At 44.4% G+C, this 22,606-nt stretch overlaps 1 protein-coding gene across 6 annotated transcripts in view; it reads right to left on the bottom strand.

Moving 5' to 3' along the window:
* The window catches only part of FAM193B (family with sequence similarity 193 member B), a 49,048-nt gene that overhangs the window by 6,004 nt on the left and 20,438 nt on the right, over positions 1-22,606 (bottom strand). For all 6 annotated transcript variants that reach the window (XM_043983465.1, XM_043983464.1, XM_043983461.1 and 3 more), the window contains 5 exons: positions 22,029-22,443; positions 21,042-21,237; positions 20,485-20,724; positions 1,616-2,603; positions 1,124-1,199 (listed from right to left, as the gene is read on the bottom strand). In XM_043983465.1, coding sequence (XP_043839400.1) covers positions 1,124-1,199; positions 1,616-2,603; positions 20,485-20,724; positions 21,042-21,237; positions 22,029-22,443 — 1,915 coding nt within the window. The remainder of the gene's footprint in view (positions 1-1,123; positions 1,200-1,615; positions 2,604-20,484; positions 20,725-21,041; positions 21,238-22,028; positions 22,444-22,606) is intronic.

The raw sequence follows: 22,606 nt of genomic DNA, 5'->3' as shown, positions 1-22,606 counted from the left end.
TCTTCCTGACTTCAGGCCTGGCATTTTATCCACTGTGCTACCTAGCTGCTCTTGAGTCAAAAAACCTAGTATCAAATCTCAGGGCTACCACTCATTGCTGTGGGCAATGTTGGGTTAGATGATCTCTAAGGTACAGTCCAACTCCAAGTCCTAGAACCTGGGAATGACCTCCCAAGACAGAAGTGGGAAATTGCAAAAACCGAGTGCTTGACTGCTCTGGTTTCCAGAAGGGTGGGATCTATGGGAAGTGCAGAAAGTAGAGAGGAGATTATAGGGAGGCTAGGAATAAACCCCCCAAATTTCAGGTCAGACAGGGCTCCCTGGTTCATTACAGAGTCAGCACAACCTAGTCCTGGACTACCCAAGCTGGCCAAAGTGTTCCTTGTTATAAGAGTAAGACCCTAGTCAATGGGAGCCACTTATGACTTGGCCACTCAGTGACACACATCCAAAGACTTAAGGGACAAACCAGAAAAACTATTACTACTTGGATGCTGCCAGACACCCCAGCCAATCCCCCTATTCTCCCTGAGATGTACTCTGGAAACAAAATAGTAACTAAACTGACCTTGGTCACTTTGGAATCAATTCAACTAGCATTAAGTAACTACAGAGAAGAGGGTGGGAAAAGAGGAGTAAAAGCTACTCCAGGGGCAGCTAGATGGCGCAGTGGATAGAGCACCGACCCTGGAGTCAGGAGTACCTGAGTTCAAATCCAGCCTCAAACACTTAACACTTACTAGCTGTGTGACCCTGGGCAAGTCACTTAACCCCAACTGCCTCACTAAAAAAAAAAAAAAAAGCTACTCCAATCATCCTGATTCTAGCACAAGATGGGATAGGAGGGATCTCCCAATACTTCCAACTCACTGTCACCCAAAGGAGAATACAGATGGCACACAAACTGAACACATAGGGTTATGTTGGCTAGAGGAAAGGAAAGGTTCTCATCGGATTTCCCTACCAAGAACTTCTGGGATTTTAGTAGCTCTCCAGGGTCTAAAGAGTGATGGAGACGGTTGGCTGACCAGAATTTCTTGGTGGAGCAAAGGTCCTAGGCATTAATTTTAAATGAAGAAGGCAGTGACAGGCCCTCATGGATTTCATCCCCTTCCCCACCTACCTCTTGAAGTATTCCACTTCCCGGTCTGTCTCATCCATCTCTACTCCGTCCACATCCTTGGGCAGGAACACATCATCTAGCAACACATACCCAAAGCCACTCAGCACCACTGTCTAGTTCCCTGGTCCCAAAGTATAGCTCACCCAGAAATGGCTGTTTCTTCCAGCCTAGGGCTCCCCAACACCCCCCTCCATCCCCCACCCCCCACAACAAGGACTTACAATCTATCATCTCTGCCTCATGGACAAATACAAAGTCCAAGACAGAGGGTTTTCTTGTGACAGAGCCAGTCCATGGTCAACAGATGGCTTTCTGGGCATGGAAGGGGGGAGGGGCACTGCTGGAAGAGGGCAGGATGGTGTTTAGCTTCATATGCTGACAAGTCCCCCAACTCATCCAAACTGAAATCCAAAGCCAGAACATACCTGTCCTAAGGTGACACATGGGGAAAAGGGCCGGGAGGAAAAGTAATTTGGCTCTTTTTTCACTCACCCAGAGAGGTGGTTGATTTTTCCATCTTGTTCCGGTTCTTCCTGTGCTTTCCCTTGGTCTGTGGTGAGGTCCCCAGCCCAGCTGGGCTCCCGAGTGGCCCATGTCCCGGGCCAGGAGGCTGCACGGATTCCTGCTCTGGCCGGTCCGTCTTGGCCTCACTCTTCCGACTTCTCCACAAGCTTCCTTTCTCAGCCTTGGCACTCCAAGCCCAGTTCTGTCCAGACCGGCTCCCACGGGGCCCTTCTGGGGGCTCCAGGCCCTTGGCTGCCTGCCTGCCTCCTGAAGCCTGTCCCTTTGTGGGGGGGCTCTCCAGCTTGGCCTGATGCCCAGGGATTGCGTATGTATCGCTTTTCTTAGTCTGACTGTTTTGCCTCTTATTCTTCTTTTGCCTCCCCCCTCCTCCAGGTGGGGGTTCAGGGAGCTCAGGCCCATTAATGGAGACAGCATCTTTCACATTCCGGCCCAGCCCTTCAGGGGCTGAGTCAGCAGCCTTAGGGGACTGAACCCAGATCATCCGGGAGAGGTTGGGCACAGCACTAAGTCTTTTAAGTAGTCCATTCTCAGTGGTGGGAGGTGGGGGAAGAGGCACTCTCTCATCCTGGGGTGGGCCCAGCTCACTGGGGGAGTGTAGTGTGTGGTTCTGGGAGGAACCCAAAGTCAAAGGTGAGAGATCTAGGCCAATTTCCTGCAGGTCAGATGAGCCATTGAGGCGGGAAAGAAGGTCCCTCTGCTCCAACATGGCTGCCTTTTTAGGAAAGTCATTCACATCCAAATTAAGGTCATAAACACTGAAGCTGGCTCGGATGGACTCCTTTATGGTGTTCTTGATCTCCTGCAGGCGACTGGTCAGGAAGCTGTTGACCCGCTCCAGTTCAAGCTGTGGCCACTCCAAGAGTTTCTCCCCGGCTGGCTCTGCACCCTGACTAGCCACAGAGCTTCGATCGGCACGCTTAGAGCCCTCGGCTTCTAGCTGGGCTTTCTCTTTCTCCTGAAAATACAGAGTGCAGAGTTAGCTGTGGGAGCCATCCGAGTAGCAAGAACAGGGGACTTGGGTTCATGATACCTGGGGAGTCAATTCTCATTCAGTCATTCAAAATGTATTTATTAAGAACACATCGGGGCAGCTGGGTGGCGAAGTGGATGGAGCACTGGCCCTGGAGTCAGGAGGACCTGAGTTTGGATCTGGCCTTGGACACTTGGCACTTACTAGCTGTGTGACCCTGGGCAAGTCATTTAACCCCAATTGCCTCACTTAAAAAAAAAAAAAAGAACACATTGATGGAAAATGCTCTCCACATCCAGAAAAAGAACGATGGAGTCTGTTGCTGTTGTTTTTTGGTGGGGCAATGAGTGACTTGCCAGGGTCACACAGCTAGTAAGTGTTAAGTGTCTGAGGCAGGACCTGAACTCAGGTCCTCCTGAATTCAGGGCTGGTGCCTTATCCACTGAGCCACCTAGCTGCCCCCCAAGAACTATGGAGTCTGAATGAACATTGAACATACTATTTTCACTTTTGTTGTTTTTGTTCTTTCTTATGTTTTTTTTTTCTTTTTGTACTGATTCTTCTCTCACAACAGGACGAATGTGGAAATAGGTTTAACGTGACTGTAATGTATAACCACTATCAAATTTCTAGCTGTCTTTTTGAGAGGAGGAAGGGAAGAGAGGGAGGAGAAAAAGAAAAATTTGGAACTCAAAATTTTACAAAAATGAATGGTAAAAACTATCTTTACATGTAATTGGAAAAAACCCAAAATACTTTGTTTTAAAAAAAGAGCATATTAAGTGCAATGCACAATAATAGCCACTGGGGACACACAGACAAAAACAAAGGCAGTTCCCCTACCCTCAAGAAGCTTATGTTCTACTGAAGGGATACAGCATGTATACCTAAAAATAAACAATACATAAAAGTATGCACAAAGTAATTTCTGGGAGGAAGAGTGCTAGCAACTAGAAAAGATCAGGATAGGCTTGGCTCTTAAGCTAAGCTTTGAAGGAAGCCAAGGATTCTACAAAGCAGAAGTGAAGAAAGAATGCATTTCAGGCCTGTGCAAAGGCCGGGACACACGTGACACATGATGACCACTGTAGTCATCGTGTGGATGGAGAGCAGCCAGTAGTTCACTTGGGCTGGAAGCCATGCATAGAATAATGTGCAAAGCCAGGAAAGGTAGGTAGGAGCCAGGTAGGAGAGTCTAACAATTTGTTTTGAAGATGATATGCAGTGCTGCAACCTTTGAGAACACAGATAAGGGCACAGAATATAAGAGTAATTCTTGAAAACCATGAAGATCCATGTTTAATCTATATCAAATTGCTTGCCTTCTCAAAGAGGGGGAGGGGATGGAGGGAGAACTTGGAACTCAATTAAAAAAAAAAAGTTAAATTTATGATCCATATCCTTATATGTAAAATGGGGATAATAACATGGGCACTATTTACCTCAGAAGTAGTGTAGTGGTAACAATATTAAAATATAATGGGGAAGGGGCAGCTAGGTGGTATAGTGGATAAAGCGCAGGCCCTGGATTCAGGAGGACCTGAGTTCAAATATGACCTCAGACACTTGACACTTATTAGCTGTGTGACCTTGGGCAAGTCACTTAACCCTCACTGCCCAACCAAAAAAAAAAATTTTTTTTTTAATTTAAAAAATATAATGGGGAAATAGTTAATGAAATAGAAATAAAAAATAACTAAATAAAGTCAAAAAAAGAATGTTAAAGTTGTTATTACATACAATTGAAAAAAAACCAAAATACAATAAAGTGAGGGGGCTAAAGCATGGTATATTACCTACTATATTAGAAACTATACTGGGTTATTTTTTTTAATCTCTTTTGTAAGGAATTTGCTTTTTAGGACCTTGAACCCCTGACCTTCATTTATAACTAGCCAGCACAGCCTAGCAAGCAGAGCTTTCATTTTATTTTATTCTAATTAATTAATTAATTAATTTTGGTGAGGCAATTGGGGTTAAGTGACTTGCCCAGGGTCACACAGCTAGTAAGTGTTAAGTGTCTGAGGCCAGATTTGAACTCAGGTCCTCCTGAATCCAGGGCCAGTGCTCTATCCACTGCGCCACCTAGCTGCCCTGCAAGCAGAGCTTTTAAACTGTCTTTTATGGGCCACCAACAATTAATGCTTTTTTCCAGTCTGAATCCCTTTTTACCTCTTAGGAGACCTTATAACAAAAACTTTCTTTTCCTCATTAAAAAAAGAAAAGTATGCAGATCACAAGACCTGGAAATATTTGGAATATAATCAAAATGCGAGAAAGTGTAGTTATACAGTGCTTAAAAGGTGCTGCTGGCAGCCATGCATCTATGTACATGTGTGTATGCATACATATACATCTACTTGGCTCGCTCTATCTATCTGGAATGTGATACCATAGTGATATCATCACTATGATCATGACCTCATAAATAGCTGTCACTTCAGGATGCTCCCTGTTATCAATCCCCTAGAGTGGAAGGAAGAACAAATAGCTTGGGTAGAAGGAACTAAGATGCTGATAGATGAGAGCAAGGTAATGGGAGCATACCCAGGTCTAAGTAATCGCACTAAAATGAGTGTCCAGTGCAAGTGTTTACACCCCAGAGCTCTATCTGACATGGGAAGGGTTTCCACTGGCCAACAGAGGCTTGGGCCCATTGGCCTTGAAGAACTAGACAATCTGTAGCTATGTGGGCATCAGGTCCGCCACAGAGACCAGTATGAATGCCATTCTAACCATTTCCTCCCCAAACAGAACATAGGAGAGGAAGACCACCTCAGAAAGAATGAGAATAATGACCTTGGTACCATATATGGTAATTTTCCCAAGGGTGTTAAGTTTTGCTAATGTTTTGTTTGAAATAGGGGAGACGTATTTAAAAAGACATTTGTCTAAAAAATGTCTGGGGGTTTTAGTGGACTGCAAGTTCAGTGAGCCGGCAGTGTGATGTGGAAGCCAAAACAATGAATGCAAATCTTGGACTGCACTGTGAGACGTAGGAATAAGCAGGTGGTTGTCATCAGACCACATCTGAAGGGCTGTGCTCTGGGTGCCACAGTTTAAGATGGACTTAACTAAGCTCAGCAGTGTCCAGAGGAAGGCGACAAAATGAGTTCAGGGCCACAGATCCATGCCATAATGATGGGCTGAAGGAACCGGGGATATTCAAGCCTGTGGCAGGGAAGACTTGGGGAGACAAAACAGCGAGCTTCAATTGTACTTAAAGGACTGGTATGTGGAAGAAAGATGACTTGTTTGGTTTGGTTCCTGAGGTTAAAACCAGAAGCAATGGATGGACGGTGAAGAAGCAAATTTTGGCTTGAAATCCTTCTAACAATTAGAGCTATTCCAAAGTGGACTAAGTTGCCTAGGGATGTAGTAGCTTCCCCCTTATTAGATGTCTTCAAGCAGAGGCCAGATAACCATTTGTTCCGTAAGCTGTAACAGGGACAGACTCCTTTTTGGGTATGCGTTGAACTAGAAGGCTACAGAGATCCATGACTACACTTTGAAATGTTTTCTGGATTAAATGATGTTGTAAATGTAAAGGAGAAACCCAGGGGGCCTAAGCACCCATATAGTAAATCTGAAAGAAACAAGAGAGTGAACAGAGGACGAGGGTGAAGAGGAAAGTGAGGACCATGAAAAAAGTGTATAGGTGGCCAGCTTGACCCCAATTTAGCAACATGACCCCACTTTTGCATGTGTTATTATATTCCCTGTGCGACTTTAATGAAACATGACCCTTTCATCTATTAGCTCTCTAACAGACGTCAGTATCCCCCATAAGTTGGTATAAACCTTGCTAGAACTTCTTACATGGTGGTTGAGATGTGAACCATGACAGAGACTTACGTATCTGGCTCATAAAATCCCCCCTCTCCTGCTGCAGTGGGTCAGTCCCTAATTAGCTGTGGGATCAGAGGCAAAGAGGCCTGGTCTTGGGCAGAATCCCAGCTCTACCCTTTCCTAGCTATGTCATGTCATCCCACAAGTTCCCTTCCTTTCCCTTCCCCAAGGCTGTTTTCTCATCTGTGAAAGCAGGAAAATAAAATCTGCACTGCCTACTTCACAGAGCTGAGGTAAGGAAAGGGCTGGCATCACTACAGACCTTATTACACTGTTGTCAGTGAGCTCCCTGAGAGCAGGGATTGTTTGTTTGTTGGGTGGGGGCTTTCTTTGTATCCTTGGCACTAGGCATGGTGCCTGGCACAGAGGAAGTACTTAAATGTTTATTATTGACTGACTTGACCAAAATGGGAGATTCTTTGACCATGAAAATGGGATAATCTCTGTTTTACCAATCTCACACAGCTACTGTGAAGATGCAATGAGATAAAGGATGTAAAGTTGCTTTGGGCACAAAAACTGGTTAAAAAAAAAAGGTAAAACAAATGTATCCTTATTGTTGTAACCTAATATTGCAGGGAGAAATAGCAAGAAACCTCAGACAAATGGCTTAACTTCTTTAGGCCTTGGCTTCCTAATTTCTTTTTGTTTGTTTGTTTGTTTGTTTTTGGTTTTTTTTTAGTGAGGCAATTGGGGTTAAGTGACTTGCCCAGGGTCACACGGCTAGTAAGTGTTAAGTTAGTAAGTGTTAAGTGTCTGAGGCCGGATTTGAACTCAGGTACTCCTGACTCCAGGGTCGGTGCTCTATCCACTGCGCCACCTAGCTTCCCCCTAAGTTCTAAAATGGGAATAACACCAACTGTCTTTGCCTCCCTCACCTAGTTATGGTGAATTTTCAGTTACTGGAGGTACTGAAACAGAGAACAGGTGCTGCAAAGAGGATTTCTGAAAGGAAAATGTTAGACTAGAGAAGTCATAGAATTTAGAGATGGAAAGAAGTCATGTAGTTCTACCCTCCGATTTTACATGAGGAAACTGAGGGCCATAAAGATTAAATTACTTGCTTAAAGTCACACAAATAGAAAGCAAGAGTAAGGATTCAAATCTAGGGTCTGAGACCCTGCAGAGTACAGTAGAAAGCACATTGGCTCTCGAGTCTGCAGACCTGGGATTCAAATCATATCTCCTACTCTTACTACTTATGTGACTTGAGAAAGCCACAATTGGGGGCAGCTAGGTGGTGCAGTGGATAGAGCACCGGCCCTGGAGTCAGGAGTACCCGAGTTCAAATCCAGCCTCAGACACTTAACACTTACTAGCTGTGTGACCCTGGGCAAGTCACTTAACCCCAATTGCCTCACCCAAAAAAAAAAAAAAGCCACAACTTTCCTGGGCTTCCATTTCCCCCAATATAAACCAGGAGAGTAGGATTAGGTGGCCTCTGATGAGTTTTCAGATCTAGCCCGATGACTCCAAATCCATGCTCTTCCCTGTACACTAAAGCTGGCTTATTACCAAGATTTTTAGTAGGTACAGTTTGTGACTGAAGTGATATGCACTGAGCTACTCTGACCCTGCACATCACCTGGAACAGGCAAACCCCCAGTCGATGAGGATATTGAAATTGTAAGTGAGTTTATGTGAAAGCATTCTAAAACAGTCACACTAAGTAAATATGTAAGAGAATATTAAGATAGGACTTCCAATCTTCTTCAGAGACTTCTTAGAGCTAAGAGCCACATCATAACAAGGGGAGAATAAAATGAAAGCTAAAATCCTACGTACCCCAAAGGCTCTGGGGGTAAAGGTAAATAGACCCTTCTCCTCATCCCCACAGAACAGAACAGACCACTGTCTTGTTGCCTTCATGATTACTTTGACAATACCACCAAGAATAACCACTTTGCAAAGAAAACAAGCTCAGCCTGATGAGGGAAATCTAACTCAAGGTTATCTAAGGTGTTGCAATGATCCAAAATCTGTGTGTGCAGAATCCATGAAATTAATCCAATAATAATTTATGTGTAGCTTCGGTAATAATTAGTAACTAAGCTAGGGATATTAGCATGCCACCTGGTGGTATGCCACACAATGGCAGGAGTGCACAGGGCTCAGGTATACAGCCCATTTTAGTATGGTTGTTACAGTTTTTTTCCCTTGACTTTGTGGTTTTTATCTGAGTAAGGAGCCCCAGGAGGTGTCAGAGCTAGGGCTCGCACTCAGGTCTTCTACATGCTAAGATTAGCTCTCCATCCTCTCTGCCAAGCTGCCTTCAATTCAGGGCCCACCAGTACTCAGCAAATTAGATAAAATCTCCAGTGGGCCATTCCTCAACTAAGGCGGTTCACTTGCCCTTAGAACTACTCATAAGGCCTTCCCAGCCACCTCCTAATATAGTTCTAGTGGCTTCAGTTTACAAATCCTTTTACATCCATTGGCTCGTTACAGCCCTAGGTAGTAAACAAGACAGAGATTATCATCCCCATTCTATAGGTGAGACTCACAGAAATCCAGGGACTTTTGAAGGCTCAGGCCTATTGAGTGGAGAACAGACAAAAATCCAAGTTCAAATCTCTTCTACTCTTGGGCCAAGGAACACAAGAGTATTTACATGAGCTCAGGGACAGATCCACAGCAGGTGACACTGTCAGTGTAATTGATCAGTAATCTGACATAATCAGCAGATTAAGGATCTGTAAAAAATATATTATGCTAGAAAAATTAGTCCTGAAAATTATATAACCGCCTTATGAAAAATTGATTATATGAAAAATTATAAGTTTAGAAAAATTATAATTGGCCGTAAGTCCTTCATGGTTGCCATTCAAATTTTAGAATATTTTAAATGACTAGGGGCTAATTTGGGGGCTAATTTGGCTGGAGGGACTAATCTGGGAACTTTTGACTAACTGACTACCTGACTGCTATTAAATTAGTATGGGCCATTTAAATTTCTCCACACTGCTCCAAATTGATAAGCAAAAGATTAAGAAGCCTCTTAACTAAATAATCAAAGCAGAGTTTTATTTATGAGATACAATTTAAAATTAGAATGGGGGGGGCAGCTAGGTGCACAGTGGTTAGAGCACTGGCCTTGGATTCAGGAGGGACCTGAGTTCAATCAGCCTCAGACACTTTATACACTTACTAGCTGTGTGACCCTGGGCAAGTCACTTAACCCCAATTGCCTCACCAAAAAAAAAAAAAAAAAAAAAAAATACAGGGAAATAAAATGTACAACCTGACTGCGTTCCGGGCACGTCTCTTTCCACCTGCTGCGCCTGGAACTTTTTTAATACAATAAGGGCTGTTGCCACCTCTTCCTTTAGGATATGTTCCACTTTCACTGCTCAGCTCTTTTCACTAACTCCAAGCCCCCCCTTTCACTAACTTTCCTTACTGCCACTGCTGAACCCCTATGTTTCTCTCTCACCGGCCTCTCCTTCCATTCTCCTAGTGCTCCAGTGTCCTTCTGTTCTCTTAATCTTCGCTTTCTCCAATCTGTACCCTGTGCTGACCGCTTCTGTGCTCTCCACTGCCTCCTGTTCTGTCTGTCTACTCCATCAGTCTGCCCTCTGCTGCCTCTGCCGTCCCTCTAATCTTGTCAGTCCCCCCTTTTTGTTCTTCTAATTTTGTCAGTCCCCCTTGCTGTCTAACTCCCAGGTCTATATATATCTTCCTTCTCTCCACTCAAATCTCGGGGCTTTTTGCGCCCCCATACACACCAAGCTAATCCACCATCCATCCTCGGGCTGTGGCTGGGGGGGGGGTGCTCAAGCCTCCTGTGCACACCACACCCAGGGCTCCAGGGGCCCATGCCCCATGCTGCGTGCCTGGGACTTAGGCACAGGCTACGCCAGAGCCCGGCCTGGACGAGCCGAATATCTCTCAAATAGATCCACTCAGGGTGGAGGGAGCTGGGGGCTTTTTCCCCCCAGCTGTCTGACCTGGTGTCTCAGCCCACTGGGCTTTTTGGCTCGGCTGAAGCAGAGGGGGAGGGGCACCAGCCTCTCTGACACAGAAGAGACCCTGAGGGCCTAAGGCTTTCTAATCTCAGCCCAAAGGTAGGGTCCCCAAATCAAAATAAATTTCCACAGATCACAGAATCACAGACCAAAGTTGAAGAACCCAAGGCTTAGTTAAAGTGAAGCCAGATCTAAGGCAAACTGGTCCTGGGTATCTTCTCAGAGAAGTCGTCAAATTCAAATGCCAGCTTCCTCCATGAAAAATTCCCTGATCTCCTCAACTCAAGAGAATCCTCCCCTCCTCTGAAGCCCTGCACCATTTTGTTCATGCCCCTCTTGTGGCCTGTATTACATCTTCAATCCTAGTGTAGTTATTTATGCCCACGTCTTCAAGTCCCTACCACTATACTATGAGTTTTTTAATGGGAAGGGGCTGTGTCCCTACTCATTTCTGTATCTATTCTAGCACCTAATATAGATCTCATACACAGCATACACTAAATAGATGTTTGTTGAATGAACAAATAAGTGAATATGACGGTGCTATCCTCTTCCAGGGGACCCCATGTGGTATAGTGGGAATACTTTAAGTCAGGGGACTTCAACTTTGGTTCAGGTTTCAGCTCAACCTCATTTTGTGACCTTGAACAGGTCAAAGCCTTCTATAGAAGACTGAAGGCCAGGTAAAGCATTTTAAAAGAAAAAAGGAGAGGATATGGAGGCAGGAAAACATGAGGAGTATATGGGTATAGGAGGAGGGGTCTGACTAGGAGCTTTCAGGTCACTTATAGTCTGAAATCGACAATCCCATGATCTGTAAAACAAGCCAACTAGACGAGGTGATCCCTAAAGTTCCTCCCAGGCTCATATAGTCTACAAATCTATGATTTAGGTTCTTTATGGACATGTGCTTCTGGCAGTCAGAATATAAAGGAAAACTCAAAGAAGCCAGATCCACAACAAACTGGCATTGGGTATCTCAGTGAGACCTCAATTTTTAAGATTATGTGAAGGGACAAACTCAGACATACTATCTCTCAGAAAAGCCCTTTGTTAACTCAGAGGGCAGACTGTGACTGTACTAGCCTGATGCATGTTCAGTCTCTTCCTCTCCTCTGGCTCCTTCACATCTAATACAAACAAGCACCAGTCTCTCTACTCTTAAGCCTTTCTATCCCATCTCTCTCCTCCCTTCCACAAACTTACTGAAAAAGCTATCTACACCCTAAATCTTTACTTCATCACTCTCCTTAACTTTTCTGAATGTGGCTTCTGTCTCTACTTCTCTGTCAAGATTGTTCCTTCCAAGGTCACAAATGACTATAATAACCCATTACAACTGCCTTACTTCAGTTCTCATCCTGTCTTCTCTCCAGCTTCCTACTGGATACTCTTTTGGCTTTAGTGATAACACATGCTCCTGACTCAACTTCCATCATTAGCTCCTCATCCCCTTGAGAAAACAGTGCGACTCCCAAGGTTTTACACCTGTCCTTTCTACTTCTTCCTACAACTTTTCCATTTGCACCCTCATTAACTCCCATTAACCACCCATTAAGTGAGACTGAGGGAGAGTGATTGACTTTACTGATTAGCCTACTTAAAGTTAATTAAATTAAAACCACACCTGCCTGACTCCCAAGAGAGAGTGTTCTCAGAGGCTGTGGACTACAACATCAACAGGAGACCACCCTCAACCAATCAGCTTGAAGGACCTCCCCATCTGGGGGAGGGGGACAAATCTGTATCCAGATCTGACTCCTTGGAGCTCCTGACCAGCATATCCTACTGCGCACCAGATATATCCACCTGGATGTCCAAAAACTTTGTATGCCCAAAGCTGAGCCTGCTTTACCTTTCCCTCAGCATCTGCTTTCTCACCTGACCTCACTTATTTTGGTTAGTCACACCACCATTTTACTCCATCACTCATATTTATAATTTGGAGGTATCTTTGATTCTTCCCTCCTTTACATCTCCAGTTACCAAGTCCAGATTCTGCCTTCATTAACACCTCTCCCATCTATCCCCTCTTCTCTCTTCTCATTGATCTCATTCAAGCCCTCATTACTACTTGTCTGAACTAATGAAATAGTTTCCTAACAGGGCTTCTCACATCTACTTTTACCTCCTCCAACCCATCATTCATGCTATTATTCAAATAATTTTCCTTCTGCATGGATTTAATGAACACATTCCTCTACTTGAAAATCATCAGTGTTCATAAAGAATCTTTGCTTAGGGGCAGCTAGATGGCACAGTGGATAGAGCACCCGCCCTGGAGTCAGGAGTACCTGAGTTCAAATCCGGCCTCAGACACTTGACACTTACTAGCTGTATGACCCTGGGCAAGTCACTTAACCCCAACTGCCTCACTTTAAAAAAAAAAAATTTATTTACTTGGCCTTCAAAATACAACTCAAATGTCACCATCTACAAAAATCTTTCCTTTATCTACCTGTAATTGATAACGACATTTTCCAGCTCAGATCATACAAAACACCCTAAGCAACTTTTTAATGCAATGATTATTTGTATGATTGTTGTCTCTATGCCCGTCATATAACCAAATTATAGCAAACTCCATGAGGGCAAAGACTGTACTCTGTTTTATCTCAATTCTGTGTCTCCCTAGCACTGAATACAATGCACATAGCACCATGCCTAATGAGTGTTGAAGATGAATGAACTAGGAAGAGAGCAAGTCTGAAATACAAAGTAGACCAGGAGAAGCTCATATAAAGCTTAGTGAAAAGTGGCATTGTACATGGAGGCAAGGAGCATGAGTTTCAAAATGACTCTGCAATGAGTTTGACATCAATATTCAGATTGATTCAAAAAGCAAACTTGGAAAGGAATAAAGCCTGTTCTTCCAAGAGACCTTGGTAAACCTGAATCAAGGCTATAAGCTGCTAGGTTCCTAATTAGGTTCTTTCCAGTGAAAGATGAAATGAAATTCTATCAAAAATGGAAAAATATGGGGCGGCTTAGGTGCACACTTGGGATAAAGCGCTGGCCCTGGATTCAGGAGGACCTGAGTTCAAATCTGGCCTCAGACACTTGACACTTACTAGATGTGTGACCCTGGGCAAGTCACTTAACCCCCATTGCCCCACCGGGGAAAAAAAAAAAAAAGGAAAAATATGAGGAACATATTGTGTGTGTATATATATGTATATATGTATGTATATATGCATGTGGGTATGTGTCTATATGTACATGTGTATGTGTGTGCATGTATACACACATACTTCTATATATGAAAATTGAGGCTTATATGATATGAAGGGAGAAAAACGATACAAGGACAGCATTATACTGACAATCACATGAGAAGCATGGAAGGAATGGGAAAAGTGCTGATCTTAGAACTTAGAGACCTTGGGGTCTTTAACATATTAGCTGTATTATTTCAAGCAAGTCAATTCACCATCTTAGGGAAGATAACTAATCATCCTATTTGTAAATTGGGGATAATAAAACCTACTTTTCTGGGTGTCATGTGAACTTTTACAATACAGTTATATAAAGGTAGGAGGCCACAGAAGATGACAGCAAGAAGTCATCTTGATATAGCCTGAGGCTCTAATTCTCATTTTGGAGTGAGATGGTCTTAGAGTTCAGTGGCTCCAGCATAGTTGCCAAGTAAAGAGAAAAAGTGGAGAGCCCAGCACAGGGTGGTCAAAAGAGGGCTAGATTTGGAAACAGAGGGCTCTGGTTTAAATACTGGTTCTCCTTTTTCTCCTTTTACTATCTGTGCAACCACTGGCAAGTTTACATCATGCTCTGGAATCTGTTTCCTAATCTATAAAATGAAGCTGCTGGAAAAGATGAGCACTAAGGTGCCCACCAGCTCGAAGCCTACACCCTCTGACCCAATCCTTTGCCCTGAAAGAGGGGCTGACTGGGGCCAAGCCACAGCAAGCCCATCTACAAACTCTAATAGTAAAAACTGTGTGTCAATAGTTGTCTGATGGGTGCAGACAGGATTAGCAAAGTGCTGGATATAATCAAAGTCTAAGAGGACAATACCTAATTCCATGGCAAAGAGGTTGCAGTAACAAATGCTCGGACAAAGAAACCTCCCCATGAGCAGCCTGAGAATCAAAAACATGGAAGGCAGCTAAATGATATGCAAGTTAGGTAAACATATCTACCTATGTGTATGTGTACGGATGTATGGCTAGATGTACGTAAAAACCCATTAAAGAAAGATTTCTAATTAAAAGTAGCAGTTCTGGGCAAAACTCAAGTAGTACAGTACAGCTGAAAAGAGGTCCCTGTAAGAGACAATGAAGAGTTCCCTCAGCCTTTTCACTCAATCTCCACGAACACCCTCATAAAAGGACAGACAACCTGGGGGAATCCAAGGGTTAGACATACAGGGATAGGCCTAATGCTGTGAAAGGAATGAAGATGATTGGGTTCTCAAGGACCAAGCTTCTGATGGAAGGCAGAAGAAAACCCAGAGGAATTACTCCTTAGTCTGGGAAAATAGGAGCTATGTAATTAAGGTCCAATCAGAGGAGTATTGGTTAATCCAGGGAACTAAAACTACAACAGAGGAGTTCTAAGCAGTGACCCTGAGCTGGTTAGATGCACTAATGGTCTTAGAAAGGGAGGTTAGTCATCGATCAAAAATTAAACAAACTGTGATATAAAACTATAATGGAATACTACTGTTCCATAAGAAATGACTAGTATGATGAAGACAGAGAAGCATAGAAACACTTATACAAACTGATGAAAGTGAAGCAGAGTCAAGAAAAAAAATGTAACAACTACAACAATGGAAATGGAAAGAACCACATCACAAATCAAAAATGAATGTTGCAAAATTACAAAAACAAGCTTGATTCCAAAGCAGAAAAATGAAGACACCTCCTCCTATTTCTTTGCAGAAGTAGAGGGTCCAGGACAGCTCGGTGGCGCAGTGGATAGAGCACTGGCCTTGGAGTCAGGAGCACCTGAGTTCAAATCCGGCCTCGGACACTTGACACTTACTAGCTGTGTGACCCTGGGCAAGTCACTTAAGCCCCATTGCTCCCCCCCCCCCCAAAATGAATATTGCAAAATTACAAAAAACAAGCTTGATTCCAAAGCAGAAAAATGAAGACACCTCCTTCCTATTTCTTTTTTTTCTTTTTTAAGTGAGGCAATTGGGGTTAAGTGACTTGCCCAGGGTCACACAGCTAGTAAGTGTCAAGTGTCTGAGGCAAGATTTGAACTCAGGTCCTTCCTGAATCCAGGCCGGATGCTCTATCCACTGCACCACCTAGCTGCCCCTCCTCCTATTTCTTTGCAGAAGTAGAGGGTCCAGGACAGCTCAGTGGCGGCGCAGTGGATAGAGCACCAACCCTGGATTCAGGAGGACCTGAGTTCAAATCTTGCCTCAGACACTTGACACTTACTAGCTGTGTGACCCTGGGCAAGTCACTTAACCCTCATTGCCCCACCCCCAAAAATGTAGAGGGTCCATAAGTGTGAAACACTGAACATAATAGCAGAATTTTTTTCTATTAACTGATTAATTTTGCAGAATTTTTCTTCTTATTTAAAAATAATTCTTTGTTGTTATAAGGGATAGTTTTCTGGAAGTGGGGAGGGGAAGGAGAGAGTACAGAGGGAAATCTAGGCAATAAACCGAAGATATCAATTAAAATCTTCTCCCCTGCCCCCCCCCCAAAGGGGAAGTGCTTAGAAGAGACATTGTTGGGGCAGCTAGGTGGCGCAGTGGATAGAGCACTGGCCCTGGAGTCAGGAATACCTGAGTTCAAATCCGACCTCAGACACATAACACTTACTAGCTGTATGACCCTGGGCAAGTCACTTAACCCCAGTTGCCTCACAAAAAAAAAAAAAAGAAGACACATTGTTTTTCAGACTCTAATGCAAAGTTGTTCCTCCATTCAGTTCCCTAGATGCTTGACTGGCATGAAGGTGTTCTCAAATTCTCAGAGGCTATGGTGGCACAACTCAAGTATTAGAAAAGTCTAACCAAGTAGGAAAGGCTTAAAGTATAGGTCTAGTGATTGATCTCTCTTCAGGGGACCAATTAGCTAAATGTGAAGACACATAGCAACAGAAGGTTGAATAGTAGGTGATGAATTTTTTAGTCTCTCAAAGGTGTGGCAGGACTGTATTCTCTATTAGTGAAGAATGCACTGAACCTAGAGGTCATGTATCCTTGTAATGTTAAAACAAGACACTCTCATGCAAGCCTATATCCTTGAAGCATCGTTCTTTAAACATTCCCAGCTGGAGATCACCAATCCTACGCACTCTTGCCTGTCTCAATCCAAAAGAATTTTCTTATGAAGCTTTAATCGAGATTCAATTCTCATTATGTTGGCTACATTTATTAACTGTTTTTTTGGTAGGCATCAAATGTACAGCAGAAAGTGCACTTTAACAACTATTAACAACAGCATTAACAACAATATTTCTTCTTTTTTTTTTTTTTTGCGGGGCAATGAGGGTTAAGTGACTTGCCCAGGGTCACACAGCTAGTAAGTGTCAAGTGTCTGAGGCCGGATTTGAACTCAGGAACTCCTGAATCCAGGGCCGGTGCTTTATCCACTGCGCCACCTAGCTGCCCCTAACAACAATATTTTTCTTAAAGTACACTTATGTAAATATGAATGGACAAAATCAGGAGATGTTTGTGTCATTTTTGGTGTCATCTTCAACTCCTTCCTCTTTCCCTCTCCATATCCAATCAGTTGTCAAGTCATGTCCATTCTACCTTTGTGGCATCTCTTGTATATACCCTCTGCTCTCCTCCAACTCGGTCACCACTCTGGTGCAGGCTCTCATCACCTCGTGCTTGGATTATTGTAAGAGTTCTGCTTGGTCTTCCTGCCTCGAGTCTCTTCCCCATTCCTGTCCATGCTCCATCAAGTTTACTGACTCCTAATCACTAGACTCCAGCAGCTCCTTCTTACCTCGGGGATCAAATACAAAATCTTGTTTGACATTCAAAGCCCTTCATGGCCTGATGTGGTCCTAACTTTCCAGCCTCCTTATACCTTATTCCCAGTACTCTTCGGTCCAGTGACACCAGCCTCCTTGCTGTTCCTCCCACAGGACACTCCATCTCCCAAATGAGCATCTTGGCCTCCCTGGCTTCCTTTAAGCTTCAGCTAAAATCCTGCCTTCTACAAGAAGCCTCTCCTGGTTCCTCTTAATGTGAGGGCCTTCCCTCTGAGATTATCTCCAACTTACTGTGCATAGTCATTTGCATGTTGTCTTTCCCATTAGACTGTGAGCTCCCTGAGAGCAGGGACTGTCTTTTGCCTTTCTCTATATCATGCCAGCACTTTGCACAGTACCTAACACACAGGAGGCACTTAATGTTTATTCACTGAGACAAAAAAAGAGTCAAAATCTTTAGAACCTTCCTGTTGCCTACTGAATAAGTTCAAACTCCTCTGCCTATTATTCAAAGCCCTCCACAACCAGGCCCCACTCTGTGATTCAGCCAAAGAGGACTTTTCTCTACATACCTTCCCTACCCCCAACATGCATGCCCTGTGCTTCTGTTTACATTGGGTATTTTTGTTTAAGTTCCTATTTATACTTTTAGAATCCATGGTTTTACAGGTATGAGCATGCCCTCCGTTCATGTACACCAGATTCTTTCATGTATGCCTCAGCAGATTGTCTTCACTATCTTCATGACTTACTGTGGTTAAAATGAAAAGAATCACCACCTATGGTCAACCTGGTGAGGAGGAACCTCTCCACACTTGGCCAGACTGGCCCTGAGACAACAGACACAATCTATTCCGAGGCTTGAGAAAGACACTCAATTATTTCTGTTTCCTCAGGTATAAAACTGATCTGCTACCTACAGCCCCCAATCTCTTCAAGACATTATCAAGCTTTGGGGCATCTAGGTGGTGCAGTGGATAGAGCACCAGCCCTGGATTCAGGAGGAGCCGAGTTCAAATCCGACCTCAGACACTTGATACTTACTAGCTGTGTGACCCTTGGCAAGTCACTTAACCCCAATTGCCTCACCAAAAAAAAAAAAAAAAAGACATTATCAAGCTTCAAATGTTAAAAGGCCTGCCTGAGCTTATGGTCCCCTGGAACAGCCTTCTAGATGTCAGTTTCACTTCCACAACATCATCATAAGGTATTGGAAGACTTTCATCAAAAGGGTTACGGTCATAATAAAAATGATTTTTTAAAAGTAAAAGTAATATGAATTGTGGTCATTTCCCTGAATTGTTTGCCATCGATGCCTAATTATAATGCAGGACAATAAAAGTTATGCATGTTATTAAATGTGTTAGTTTTTTTTTAATGTGTTAGTTTTAATGATCCCTGGTCATGTCCCCTGAATTGTGGGTCAACACAGAGAGATTATGAAAGCACTGCTTGGGAGTCCTACCAGTGAACCACTACTCCTAGAAAACAGAAAAATCAGCAGAGCTTCCACATCCTAGAGGCAGGCACGGGGCGAGGTACACTCCCAGGCTCTGAGAGAACACGTCTCAAGTAGAAATGATAGGATCTCTACTAGGCTGGCCTGCGATTCAGGAGACCAGGCATTCCACTTTCTACCATGGTACAGCTATTTGGGAAATGAACAACTTCAATGCAAATCTCCTTTATTTTTCTCCTTAGTCTCTGATTTGAGCTTCATGAAATATCCCAGGAGTCTCCTGGAGTAGAGACACAATCATTTCAGTTGCCCTAGGAACAGACCCTGACTAACTGGAATCACAACTGATCTCCACCTGCAGATTCAAATCTCCGAAGACTCAGAGCTATTCACTACCTGTGGCATGGCATGGGGCAATGAGACCAAGATCACAACTGGTAAGAGAAGACCGGGGAAAAACTACAGAATCCCATTGGACCCTTGTAGCAAAAAATGCCTTTGCTTCCCATTTCAGGACACCAACATTCTCTCTCTTCCTTTTTTTTTTTTTTTTTGCAGGGCAATGGGGGTTAAATGACTTGCCTAGGGTCACACAGCTAGTAAGTGTCAAGTGTCTGAGACCGGATTTGAACTCAGGTACTCCTGAATTCAGGGTCAGTGCTTTATCCACTGCACCACCTAGCTGCCCCCTCTCTTCCTTTTGCTAGCACTTCCTCAAGACTTCCTCATACCCCAAGAGATGGCCCATACTCCTTTCCCTCTATGCCCAAACCTTCTCTAACAACATCTTATTACTTCCCCTTCTTTTAGCTGTTCTCCCATGGACCTTTCCCCTGTTTCTTCATTCCTATCCTACCTTTGTCCATCTCCACGTCTTTGCTCACAATGTATTCCATTACTGTAATGAATTATTCTCCACCCCAACTCCATTTCCTGAAGGCCAGGCCCTCAAGACACAACTCAGGTGCTACTTCATCCTTGTTGCTGTTTGTCTTTCATTATTGAAGAGAACCATGACAGATGTCATGACTCGTAATGAATTGGATTTAAGTGAGGAAGGGGGCTTTGCAAGGTCACCAACTTCACTCTCTCCTCTAGAGCCATCTGGGTCCAGTGGCAAGATATACATCAGGACGAATGGAGATGGCCCTGGATGTTTAAGGTAATTGGGGTTGGCTTACCCAGAATCACAGAGCTAGTAAGTATCTAGGGTGAGATTTGAATTCAGGGCCTCATGACTCCAGGACCAGTGCTTTATCCACTGTGCCACCTAGATGCCCAGCATTATTTCATCACAAAGCTTTCAGTGATGATAACCTGTCCCTAATCCAGGCTAACATGGCCTCTCTCCCCAAATTTATCCTAGACCTAAGTAAGGATTTCTTTTGCCCTTATCTACCTCTTTCTTTATGTCATAATTATTTGTTGAATTAATTAATTAATTGGGCTCCCCCCATCCTTATGGCTCAGCTCCTTAAGAGTAGGGTCTGCATCATATCTACCTTCCTTTCTCCAGTACCTATCACATGGCCTTGCACTAGGAGGTATTAAATGAGGTTTTTTTGGAAAGAGAATTGAAATAAATTAAGCCCAACCCAGATTGAGGCAATCCATAAAAAGTGCTTGAATATTTCTCAAAAGCTAATCCTCTCAGACCTACCTTCTTCTTCAGTTTGTGACGAGCTCGCTTGGCTGCCTTGGCACTGTTGAAGGGTTTGGGTTCAGTACTGTTGATGTAGTCCAGGAGTTCATCCACATCACGATGGTCCACAGCTGGTTCGCCTGGGCCACTCCCTGCCAGGCCCATCTTCTGGGGCAGTTCCTCTTTCCTCTTTGTCAGCCGTGAGCGCAGCTTCTCTCGGATCTCAGCGTAGTTGCGACTTGTCGGGGCAGCGGGGGGCTGGAAGAGGGGCGTCCTGATGTTAGACTCCGAGCTTGGGAAGCCCACACCTTTCCAGCCCCCAATGCAGGCTGTGTAGTGAGACATAAGAACATTCTTCTTTCCAGCACTAGAAGCAAGGGCCAAGCGGCACCAATCCTGCCTCAGCTCAGAGATCCAGCTTCTCCCCTCAGCAGACTCCACTGAACTCAGCCCAAGCTCTGAGTCTGAGTCAGACAATCCAGAACAGCTCAGGGTGAAGAGAGCTATGCAGAGGACCCAGCTAACTAAACTGCTCCCTCTCCCTGTCTCCTGTTGGTCTCCAAAGGTTCACTCACCGCGTTGTGTCCGAAGAACTCGCAGTAGCAGCAGTCACAGAACTTCCCATCTTTCTGAGTAGTGGAGGATGAGGTGCAGGAGCTTCGTTCTGAGCTGCTGTCCTCATCCTCTCCCAGCCCCTCATCTGCATCACATGACTGTGGTGGGTGGCAGCCAGTACCATTTGTAAACTTGTGCCCCTTGCATCCAGGGTCTCTGTGGACAATAGAAGAATGACAAGAGGAAGTGAGGATGTGTTCGCAGAAGCCACAGCAAGGTAGAAAGACATTTCTGCCGCATATCCAAGGACAACCCATTAGTTCAAGTTTCACTGCCTAACACCCCTGATACCCTAAGTCTGGTGGTCTACACTGCTATCGGGTTATCAGAACTCAGGAGAGCCCATCCCCCAGCCCGAGTGAATCCCAGAGCTGAAGCAGCTTCTCTGGATGGTCCTAGGCCCTTTTGACATATTTAGGAATCTCAGGATAGACAAAACTAATCAGAAAGGGTCGTATAGGACTCGGGCCAGGAAAGAGAGGATAGAAAGTTAGTTTTGGTATCCACTTCTCAAGTAACAGCTATAGTAATGGCTAACATTGATCCAGCACTTACCATGTACCAAACACCATGCTTTACAACTATTATCTCACACAGAAGCCAGGGCCAAAGGCTGAGGTTTAGCTAACAGATCAGCAAGCTGAAAATAGGGCCCCAATAAACGGCCCTCTATATCTCAAAAATGACCAGTTTGAACTTTAATCCCTGCCATGAAAGAGAGAAAGAAGGGGACACCACAAAAGCTCTTGGGCTGGGAGAAAGAAAGTTCTGAGGATCTTGATCATATCTCAGAATTTGTACTGGTCACCTCTGACTGTCTATTTCTTGCTTCCTACAGGGAATACACCTTTTCAATGTTCCCCCAAACATTCTTTGGCTTGTTTCCATATTCCTGGCCCTTTACAGCCCCATCTACTACAAGTCCACCAATGCTTCTCCCCACTGACCTGTTAGTGCTGGGAAGCTGATGTGAAGCAGCTTGAGGGACCAGAGACCCAGTGCAGTGCCCGTTGCAGGGGTGATTACACCCTGAGAGTGGAGGAGGCATCTTCAGAAGCGGCATGTTGGCAGAGGATAGGTGAGGGCTCTTACATGGTGCTGGGCTATGTGGGGCAGCCATGGCAGCGGCAGCGACAGGTGACTCAGAAGGTGTCTTGGGCACTGGAGCATGATTGTTGGGGATAGGTGTGGGGAAAGGTGCTGTCTGGGCGGTAGGGGTTAGGTGGGCATGGGGTGGAGATCCAAAGGGTCCTGGGTGAGCAGGGATCAGTGATGCTGGTGGTTGGGGATGGCCAGTGGGGCTGTTGGGGGGGGCGGTGAGGTCTGAGTGCCGGTGATGTTCAGAGGAGTGGAAGGCCTCACCTGCAGGCAGATAGGAGTGAAGAAGTATCAAGGCAGGTCAGGAGGAGAAGGGAAGTCAGTCACCTCCAAAAAGGGAGGAAGGGAAAAGAATGTATAACCGATCCTTTTCACTTGTGCAGGATAAACTGTTTCCCTGGGTAGGCACCTAGAGGACCAATGCCAA

Source organism: Dromiciops gliroides, chromosome 2, assembly GCF_019393635.1.
Source record: "Dromiciops gliroides isolate mDroGli1 chromosome 2, mDroGli1.pri, whole genome shotgun sequence".
Taxonomy (NCBI): domain Eukaryota; kingdom Metazoa; phylum Chordata; class Mammalia; order Microbiotheria; family Microbiotheriidae; genus Dromiciops; species Dromiciops gliroides.
Note: the sequence above shows the minus strand (reverse complement) of the source record. Positions and strands in the feature narration are given on the sequence as shown.